The following is a 10,176-nucleotide window of genomic DNA, read 5'->3' on the forward strand; positions in this document are numbered from 1 at the left end:
CATGGTCTGGCACTCCTGGATTGTCCCCACAGCATCAGAGAACAGGCACCTTCATCTAGGAAGCCTCTGGGACAAGGGGATTTGCAAAGAGAAATGAGATGAAGTTCTCAAAATGGACCAACACAAAAATACAGATTTCAAAACAGGAGCCAGACCCGCCTTTTGTTGTTTGCTTCCAACTTCTCCTGTCATTTGGTCTGAAACAGCACCTTCTCTTGTGCCAGTGGAGCCCTTGGCATGTCCAAGTGGCCACAGGGCACAGGAACATCAGCCAAGCCCCTGCCTGGACTGGCAGGGAAGGTTCAGGTGGGCTCCCAGCACCAGCCCCTGCAGTAACAGTTCCAGTTTCCACCCAGCTCCACAGCCCCCCTGCCCCGGCATTGTCCCCAGCCCAGTGTCACCCCCTGCCTGCCCCAGCCCTCTGTGTCCTCACCTTCCCACTGCTGCCCAGCACAGGGCTCAGGCTGTGGGGATGTTTCATTCCAGACCCTTCCCCATGGAGCCAGGGGCCCTCCTGTCCCCCAGCGCTGCCCTGCCCTGGGCTTCACAACATCCCTGCTCCTTCCCTGGCCCGGGGGATGTCTCTGCAGGGAGAAGGGCCTTTCCCTTCTGCTCTGGCAACAAAAAGGATTCCCTGGACAGAAGCTTCCCTGCCCTTCATGCGGCTGTTACCATCCCTGCACAAGGCAGGCACAGACTGAGAGGCCTCAAGGTTGCAATTCACTGCTCCCCTGGGTACCAGAGGGGACAGGTTCTGCTGGCCCTACCCTGCCTGGTCCCTGGCCTGGCTCTGCAGACGAGGCAGGAGGAACCTGGCTCCCCCCAGGGCTCAGCTGGGGCAGTTTAACCACAAACAGGATTCACCTGGAGCAGGCAGTCTGGGGGCAGGTCCATAACCACCCCTGCAGTGCCTTCAGGGTGTGCTTATAAAACCCATATCCTGCTCGCCTCCTGGGCTTTCTCTCTCTCTTTCTTTTCCTTTTTCTTTTATTTTCTTTTTATTTTTTAATTTTTTTTTCTTGCCTTTGTGTTTTGGGAGCCTTGGTTTGGAACTGAGGGGAATTTGGGAGTTGCTGCCTCAGGGTGTCTGGGTTGTGCTGCTAGACCTTTGAGCTTCCACCCTTCTAGTGCTACCAAGCAGGTGAGGATACAACAGTCACTTTCCCCAGTGCCCCTGACCTGGGCTGGGTTTTTTGGGGCTGCAGCCCAGAGCAGGGTTCTGTCCTAGGGCTAGTGTGGTCAGGGCATGCCAGCACTATCTTTTTCCTGTGTTGTGTCCCAGGTGAAGGACAATGTCTTTACATGGCTCTGGAGTGGCCTTGGGACTTGACTCCCAGTCCAGCTGCAGCACTCCAGTGCCTGTACCAAGGAATTCCCTGCTGGCACAGCCTCTCCCTCCCCCATGGAGCTGCTCCCTTGCCCTGCTCGGCCAGGAGGACATCGTGGAGAGCTACAGGGGGTACGTGGGGAGAGGTTGAGCCCTGCTCCTTGCATTCCTTCATCCTGAAAGGGACGTGTCCCTGGTCTGGGATGTTTTTAATTCTGTCTGGCTCTCCTGGGATGCTCACAAGGAATGGGCTGGAGCTCTTCCCTGTACCCAGGGCAAGGCTGGTGGCAAGTCCTGGGTGCCCATGGTGTCTCTGCTGTCCCACCATGGTGGCCTAGGCAGCAGCTCACCCCTGTGTCCCCACTGCTGTGCCAGGAACTCCTGTGAGCTGGGGGTGGCTCTGCTGGACTGCAGCTGCTCGGCTCCGGACCCGCAGCTGGTGCGCAGGATCGTGGCCCAGGTGGAGTTCTACCTGTCAGATGAGAACCTGGCCAAGGATGCCTTCCTCCTCAAACACGTGCAGAAGAACAAGATGGGCTTTGTCAGCATCAAACTGCTGACATCCTTCAAGAAGGTGGGTCCTGGCAGTGTGGGGGTGCTCTGGCTGCCTCCAGTGGGGTGTGTGGGGAGGTCTGGGCTGTGTGCTGCTGAGGCAGAGCTGGGCTCTGCCCTCAATACCCTGCAGCAGCTCTGTTCCCAGGGAGGGTGGCTGGGGGAGCAGGGAACATTCTTCAAAACACCCCCAGGGCTGGATTCACCTCTCCTACCCATGCCTCCCCTGGACTGCTTTGGAAGTGATCATCCCTTAGCCAAAAAAACCCAGCGACGTGCTGGTGGTGTGTCTTAGGGGGAAGTTGTGGCTTCTTGCCAGAACCCAGAGGACACTGGAGACTGCCTGCAGATCCCAAAGCTGCTCCTGTAGAAGGGGGATATTGCCGTGGGGGATCTGGGATGGAGCCTGCCTGGAGGGTGGGTTTAAGGTGGTCCCTACCTGGGGAAAGGAGGGGATGCAGACTGATGGGGATGCCACCCTCTGTGCACAGGTGAAATACCTGACCCGGGACTGGCGCCTCACCCTCTATGCCCTCAAGTTCTCGGTGCTGCTGGAGGTGAACAAGGAGGGCACCAAAGTGAGGCGGCGGCTCCCCGTCCCCGAGTACCTGCTGAGCGTCCCCCCCAGCAAACTGCTGCTGGCCTGGGAGCTGCAGCCGCGGGAGCAGGACCTGCCGCTGCAGAAAGTCTTCCTGGAGACCATCACGAGGATGTTCAGCCCCTTCGGCGCCATCGCCTCCATCCGCCTCCTGCGGCCGGGCCGCAAGCTGCCCTCGGGTGTGCGCAAATATTCCTCGCGGTTCCCCGAGCTGCTGAGCCGCTGCTGTGCCCTGGTGGAGTACGAGAGCCTGGAGAGCGCCCGCAGAGCCTTCGAGAACCTCGGGCACCGCGACTGGCACAGCATCAGGGTGGTCTGGCTCTGCGGCAAGGGGGGCAGGAAAGCCGGGGAGGAGCGGGCGGGTTGGAAGGTGCCGCCGGCGGCTCTGACCTTCCCCTGCAGCCTCGAGCGCTCCCTGCCCGGCAGCTCTCCGGAGTCCGACGATGCCTCAGGGTCCCTGTCTCTCCTCCTGAACCGGGACCTGATGGCACCGACCTGGCCCGGCAGCGACTTCACGCCTGGAAATTCCGGCGCCTTCCCCGGCTCGCTCCTCAGCAGCAAGGGCTTCCCTGCGCTCGGGGTGGGCTTGGGCACCGAGAGCCGCCGGGGGAGCGCGGCGGGGTCCTGGACACCCTGGGGCAGCAGCCTCCGTCCTGTGGCCGAACCTCCTCCCAGCGGAGCCCTGGAAGCACAATGGGGGTCCGAGCCCCTCAGCCTGTGGGACGGGGTCCTGAGCCTGCCCCGCAGCCCCGAGGGCACCAAGGGCTTCGGGAGAGGAGAACTCGTCCTCCGGCGCTGAAACTCCTCCGGATTCACGGTTAGGGTGAATCTTTCTCTTCCCTTTCTCTCTCGAGCAGAAGAATTTTCTATGGCCCTGCGAGCTGTGGGCGGTGGCAGTGCAGCTGATCCAGGGCACAGGAGTTTTGGGGTGGGGACGATGCTCGAGGCAGGAGCTGTGCCGTGCTGTGCTCATGCCGGTGGGACTGTGCTTGCTCAGGGCCCAGAGCTGGGTTTGGGGTCCAGGTTTTGGATGAGAAATGGACAATAAAGAGAGATGAAGTTTCCAGGCACTCTTGGTTGATGCTGTGTTTTTTTTTTCTTTATTTCTTTTTTATTGTTGTATTTCCCCTTATCTTTCCAGGTCTTGCTGCTGCCTGAGGTGCAGCCAGACAAGGGAAGGAGGGTCCCTACCTGCCTGCCATGTCACAGCCTTATCTTTGGGGTGGTGGGGACACTGAAGGGTGCCCAGAATAGGTGGCCTAGGTTGGCTGAGCCTGAGAGAGACAAGAGATGGCTGTGGTGGCAGGGCCGTGGTTCCTCCTGGCTGTTGGCTGCTCAAGGCTCTCTGGTGTCTCTCAGGATGGAATGTGGGGGCTTCCTGCGTCCCTCCTGCTCCCACAGCCTGGGAGGTGAGCCTCCCCTGGGAAAGGATTAAGGGTAAAGGTGGCTCTCAGGAGTCTGCCAGTGCAAGTGCCCTTGGTCTGTACCCAGAGCTGGGCTGTGGTGGGATAGTCCCATGCCTGCAGGGCTGGTGAGGGGATGGGGTCACACCTTGTGTGAGGGGAGGGTTGAGGGCAGTCCCTGCAGCTGGGAGGCTCTGGCTGAGGATGACAGGGATGAAAACAAACCAGCTTCTGCTGCCCATCACCCAGCCAGGACCCTGGCACTGAGGAGTTGTTCTACGGGTAGTGAGGAGAATTCCCTGGATCAGGAATTCCTTGACCTTGTGGTGAATTTCAGTTTCTCAGACCCCATCTGGGAATGGCCTCTTGCTGGGGCAAGCAGGCCTAGGAAATTCTTGAGGTCTGCTGGAGAGAACTTCTTGTCATATGTACTTAGGGAGCTACCAGGAAAGACCCCATCGTAAACCTGCTGGTTGGGAATGGAGAAGGACTGGTGGGAACTGGGATGGTCTTGGCCCCAGTGCTCCTGAAATGATTAAGTTTAATGCTGTCACTGTGAGGAGAAAGATGGACACCAGAGCTGCTTCCCAAGACTTGGAGAGAGGAAATATTCTATTCCTCAGGGAGCTGCTCAGCAGAGTTCCCTGGCAATCTCTAAGGGGCTTCTTTGTGAACTTTTGGAGCAGGTAATGCCTGGGTCTAGAGGGCAGCCCCATTGCATCAGTGCCCAGCCCCTCTTCCCTTCCTACTGTGCCAGGGCAAAACCACCCCCTCCCTGTTTCTCCCCACTGCACCACTCCAGATCCTGGTGGTTTTCAATAAAAATATCCTTTTTATTGGCATCTCTCTCGGCGCTCCTACAATGTCCCTCAGCGTCTGCAGCCAGGTGGGAGCTTTGGGGCCTTAGAGCCTCCACAAGCTTCAGGCTTCTCCCCCTGTCAGAGAGCAGCCATTAGAGTCCTAGAGGTGATAGGGATGTGTCCCCAGACCCTGCTGTCCCCCCAGAATCTCGTCTCACCTGGTAGAGGTGGCAAACCAGCCCCAGCAGCGAGGCCTCTGCCTGTGCCTGCAGCTCATCCGTGTGCTTCTGTGGGGGGACACAGGGCTGGTCAGGGGGGTCCCCACGGTGTCCCAGTCCTCCCTGGAGCCCTGGTGCTCCCTGCCATACCCCATTGACGGTGATCCAGGGCACGTACTGGTGTGGGGGGTCCAGTGCATCGGTCAGTTGGGCGTTATGGTGCATCAGGGCCACCCCTGTGTCCCCCTGCACGCAGGCGCTGATGCGGCCACTGTCCACCTCTGGGGCATAGATCTGCAGGCACTGCTGGGCACAGGGGACATGGGGGTGGTCAGGGGGACAGGGAGGCCCCCCCCACAGCGGGGCATGAGGGGTGGGGAGGGGGACGTACAGCCTCCAGGTTCTTGGTGACAGAGCTGCCCGACTCCAGGCAGAAGATGACGGGGAAGTAGGTGCTGAAGTTCTTGGCCTCGTGCATCAGACAGGCCTACGGGGACAGGGTGGGTGGTTGAGGGGCTGCTGGACTGCCCCGTGCCAGCACCGTGGGAGCGGGGACCGTCACCTCCATCATGTTGCCCAAACATTCCTCGGGGCCGTGCTGGCACTTGAAGTCCAACTTGCCGCTGACGTTCCTCTCCTGCGGGACCAACCGGTCTGAGCGGGGCCGGCGGCACCGGGGCGAGCCCGCAGCACCGGGAGGGGCCGGCTCCTACCTGGGCGTTGCCGTAGGGCACCAGGGTGATGCTCAGCATCTCTTGGGGCAGCAGCAGCCAGGTGGGGAAGAGCTTCAGGACCAGGAACTCACGGCACGCCGGGCACAGGCTCTCGTAGTACAGGCTCAGCTCCACGGGCGCGGCCGCGGGGCGCGGGAGGCTGGGACAGCGGCTCTCCACCTGCACACGGGAAGGTTTTGGGGTGCACGGGGGGGATAGGGCTGCAGCCCCCCATCCCAGTATCTGTAGAGATGGGGCAAAGCTCCAGGGATGAAGGGAAGAAGGGGGATGAGGGTGTGCAGGGCTAGAGGGAAGTGAGAGTGGCCGGGAACTTTGTGCTGCCACAGGATCCTGTGCGTGGCTGATACACAGCGCTGGGGCTTTCCACCAGAACTTCCCCAAAATATTTCAGGGGAAAACAAATTTAGATCAGAACATGCCTGGGTGGGTGTATCGCCCAGCACCCACTGCCAGGGGGAAGCTGCAGCATCGTGGGGCTCACAGGGCGCCGTCACCACCCAGGTCTGCTTGGGGTAGAATAAGCCGAAAAGCGGTTTTACATTGGAAAAGCAGAAGTGCCAGCGGCAGCTGGGGAGGGGCCGCGGTTCGGGTCCGGCCGGACCACGGCTATTTCCCAGGAGTGCTGAGGAATGCCGAAGTGCCCGTGTGGCACCGGATGCTCCGAGCATCCCTGTGGATGTGACAGCCTGCGCCTCTGCGATGCTCGCAGCTCCGGGCACGGTGGCCAGGCGCTGCCCCAACCCCGTCCCCTCGTCCCCGCTGCCGGGCAGGCGGGAGGTGGCCCCGCGTCCCGGGTGACCCTGCCCTTGTCCCCAGCCCCGGCAGCAGCAGCGGCTCTGACCTGGCAGGCGACGGCGGTGTCCCTCGAGCTGCACCAGCGGTGGGCAGGGTAATCACAGCCGGGAGCCACGCCGAGCCCCGGGGCCACCAGGGCCACCAGCGCCAGGACAGCCAGCGGCACCGCGGGGGCCATGAGGACGCCGGGGTGACGCGGAAACGAGCCCGTCCCAGCGGGGGCTTTTAAAGCTCGGCTGTGCCCGCCTCCCTGCGCCCTTCCTGCCCTTCCTGCCGCCCCAGCCACCGCCTCCCGTGACGCCGCCGGCCCACGTGGGGCTGCCGGGCTCCGGCCGCCGGGTCCCCGCTGTCCCCTGGCCCGCAGCTTTGGGCTCGCAGCCGCCGATTCTCGCGGGTTGTGACAGGTCCGCGAGTGGAACTCAGCCTGGAGCGGCCACGCTCGGGAGTTCCCCGAGCAGGGAAACGGGGCTGGCTCCCAGCACAGCTCCCGGGCAGCTCCGGGTGCGGGAAGGGGGTGCAGCCTAAGACACCCCGAGCTCAGCCGCGGGGCCGAGTGAGGAGGAACCTTGTCGTTCCCCCGTTTGTAGTTGCTGTTTCCGGCCTTAGCCCTCGTCCATACGTGCCCCAGTCCTACAAACCCGGGGAGCACAATCCTGGCACGATGGGTCACATCCTGCACCCAGCCCAGGAACTGGGGCACAGCCCCACAACCCTCCTGCCCCCGCACAACCTCCCACAGCAATCCGGTAGCCTGGTTCATTAACTCTGTTTATTTCTTTCCTTTTTTTTTTTTTTTTTTGTTTTGTTTTGTTTTCGTGGGTTTTTTCAAAGTACCGTACAAAAAAAAAATCCTCTTACAGTAACAAATACTGGGTTTACATTAGTAAACATCAACAGAAAGAGCAGAGAGCACTACTGCTGGTAACGGACAGCTCTGGGGGCAGGTTATTCTTTATTGCATATACCTAGAAACTAAAACCTCACGCAGCCGCCACGTCCTCTCCGAGCACAAAGCCTCTGCTGGCACCTTGGGGGTTACATGGGGAAGCCTGGGGCCCCCCAAAAGCAGGGAAATGGAGGGACAAGCCCCAAGCTGTACCCTGGAGAGCAGGAACAGCCATGTGGCACCCACGGGATGCAGGTGTGTGGCTCGGCTGGGGGACGTGGGGGTCATAAGCAGCAAAGCACAGCCCAGCACCTCAAAACACGGCTGGGTTCAGAACGAGCCAAAGCAGCAAAGGACAAATCACAACGAGCTTATGCTGGGGGAGCTCCGGGCTGGGCTTCCACCCCGGGGAGAGCAGGGAGAGCTGCTGTTCAGGGAGCCAAGTGAAGCACCATCAGGGAAAGGCAGCCCTGGGGAAGGGCATCTTCCTCCTCGTCATACACAGGACGTGAGCAGTGCCCCATCAAGGACAGGCTGCCAGTGGGCAGGGAAGGCAGTGCTGGAAGGTGCAGAGGGGTCACTGTGATCCTTCCTTGGGCTGTGGCTGGACAGCAGGAAGGGACAGCATGGGAACAGAAATTCAGCCAAAAGGATAAAAACACAGGAAAAAGAGAAGCTGGAATTTCCCTGGGCAGCAGAGCCAGGTGAGCACCAAGTGAGTGTTGACAGGTGACAGCTTCAAGTTGAGACTCTTCCAGATGCTCAGCATGTCCTGGCATGAGCAGGGAGCAATCTCCCCCCAGGTAGGACTGGCCCCAACCTCATGTTTAGGGGTGGTGGTGGAGGAACGTGGAGCCCATGGGATGAGAGGCTGAGGATCCCATCTGCCTACAGCCTGTCCTGTGATGTGGGGATGTGATGGAAGTGCAGGGACAAGCATGGGGCCAGCAGAGTCCCAAGGCTGAAAAGGTGTGGAACACTAACAAAGCTTTGGAGTGTTGGTGCAGCCCCCTGGCCACTCCACAATCCCCAGGAGGCTCTATCTTTCTCGATAGAGCTGTGAGGACTGAGCCTCCCTGCCCGAGTCCCACGTGCCCTCATCTCTCACGTGCCCAAGTCCAAACTATTCCCTTAATCATCCCTGGCAGCTTTTCCCAAGTGATTCCCCAAAGCCAACCACAGCCTCTCCTGGGCCATGCCCCCACAGCTCCCCTGACCCACTGCCTGCACCTGAGCACCAAACACTGACAAACCAGACCCAACAAACAGGCCCAGGGCCTGGAGAGGACATGCAGGGCAGGGAACAGGGCTGTACAGTTGAGCACAGGAGAGCTGCCACAAGCAACCGGAAAGAGATGTTTGCTCCAGCAGCCCCAGTTCCAGGAGGATCTGGGGACCAGCCCAGAGCAAGGCAAGCAGCAGAGCTGGCTGGGGAGGGATGGACAGTGTGCCCCCAATGCAGGGGGCACGTCAAGGACAGGATGCAGGCACAGCAGGAACACAGAGCACCCCATGGATCTGGCAGAACCCAAGCTGCAATGGGAAAAAGAAATGCCAAAGTCCACAGCATCCACCTATCCCAAGGAGGAACCTCCAAGAGGGAACGAGCCACTCTGGCAAATCAAGTGGACTAAGAATGCTCTCCTCCAGCCAAGCAGCTGAGATAACCCAGGAAAGCAAATGCCACCACGGCCTCAACTCTCAGCTCAGCTTTTAAAGCTCCTCCAGGCCCACCTGGGCTGCCCTGGGGCTCTGTCTGAGCTGGGACACAGCACCCTGCCCCGGCCCCATACAGTACCCACGATTTTAAGTGCTTTGCATACATAGTTCACCATCATGCAGATACATTTCAGCATGCCCTGGGCCCCACAGATGTGTCCTCTTGCAGCAGAGGTCCTTCATTCCAGGTAGGGCTCGTAGTGTGTGTTTGACTCCAGCCCTCTCCTGCTCAAGCAGCAGGGCCCGAGGCTGTGGCAGCCTGGCAGCTGCTGCCCACGCTGGGGGTGGCACTGGGGGCTCAGCAAACACCAGCACCAGGGGAGCAGCCGGTCACAAAAAGAACCATATTTACAGAGCTACAGTCAGCTTCAATGGGTTATGTGTGCAGAGAGCCACCAAAACCGGCCAGAAACAACGAGCTGTGCATCCCACAGGTCCTGCCAGGAAAAACACGGGTACCAACACGGATTTCACAGCTTTGTTGGCACAACTAAGGCAGGAGATTCACAGCTAAGCAGATCCTCCCTGCCCAGGTAGCAACACTCCAGAGGTGGTTATGACAAGAGAGAATGGTGGCGAGGTGGGGCACAGCACGGAACGAAGATCTCGGCCAGGAAGCCCCATGGAGGATGAGGTTTTTCCTTCCTAAATGTGTCTCTGCATGCAAGAGCAGCACCCCTCGTACCAGACACCATCACAGCCTGCGAGGCCACCAAGGGAAGCGAGAGTGAAGGATGCACATACTCAATGGAGCCTCCTCCTCTGCCTCCTCCAGTGTCCAGGCAGGGAACCCCTCGGTCACAGCACCGAGGAATCAGGAACCAAAGCTCTACAGTGATGCATAGCGGGGCAACCTGCCAGCAAGAAGGGGATCTGACCTGCTTATCAGGGAAGGGGAGGGGGCTGTGCTCACCTCCAGCAGTTCAATCACAACTGGATCCCACCTCCTAGAGGCCGGAGTCCACTGTGAATCTACAGCCCAGCCTTTCTGTCCCATCAGCCAACACGGGTTTCAGCTACTGACCAAGAGGGACATCAGGAACGGTCACAGACATCTCAGAGGCTCTGAAGGAGCAGGAGCACAGAGACTCAACTATACAGGGTGCAGGAGTCCAGAGCCAGAAAGCAGTGCCCTGGGGAGAAG

At 59.9% G+C, this 10,176-nt stretch overlaps 2 protein-coding genes across 3 annotated transcripts; one reads left to right on the top strand and one right to left on the bottom strand.

Annotated features, from left to right (window-relative positions):
- Positions 1 to 818: 818 nt before the first annotated feature.
- On the top strand, positions 819 to 3,276 carry LOC134054445 (la-related protein 6-like). Its single transcript, XM_062510239.1, has 3 exons — positions 819 to 1,459; positions 1,703 to 1,901; positions 2,371 to 3,276. The coding sequence occupies exons 1-3, from the start codon at positions 1,293 to 1,295 to the stop codon at positions 3,274 to 3,276; spliced, it is 1,272 nt and encodes a 423-aa protein (XP_062366223.1). The 5' UTR covers positions 819 to 1,292.
- Positions 3,277 to 4,692: 1,416 nt separating this feature from the next.
- IFI30 (IFI30 lysosomal thiol reductase) lies at positions 4,693 to 10,067 on the bottom strand. 2 transcript variants are annotated; one of them, XM_062509867.1, is made up of 7 exons: positions 6,474 to 6,605; positions 5,612 to 5,791; positions 5,461 to 5,535; positions 5,290 to 5,385; positions 5,049 to 5,201; positions 4,899 to 4,967; positions 4,693 to 4,815 (listed from the first exon to the last, which is right to left on the bottom strand). In XM_062509867.1, exons 1-7 carry the CDS (start codon positions 6,603 to 6,605, stop codon positions 4,750 to 4,752), a joined length of 771 nt encoding a protein of 256 aa, XP_062365851.1. In that variant the 3' UTR covers positions 4,693 to 4,749. The 2 variants fall into 2 exon arrangements, with proteins under 2 accessions (XP_062365851.1, XP_062365850.1); XM_062509866.1 differs by lacking the exon at positions 6,474 to 6,605 and adding an exon at positions 9,946 to 10,067 and having other exon boundaries at positions 4,899 to 5,201.
- Between the last annotated feature and the right edge of the window lie 109 nt (positions 10,068 to 10,176).

This window comes from Cinclus cinclus, chromosome 28 (genome assembly GCF_963662255.1).
Source record: "Cinclus cinclus chromosome 28, bCinCin1.1, whole genome shotgun sequence".
Taxonomy (NCBI): domain Eukaryota; kingdom Metazoa; phylum Chordata; class Aves; order Passeriformes; family Cinclidae; genus Cinclus; species Cinclus cinclus.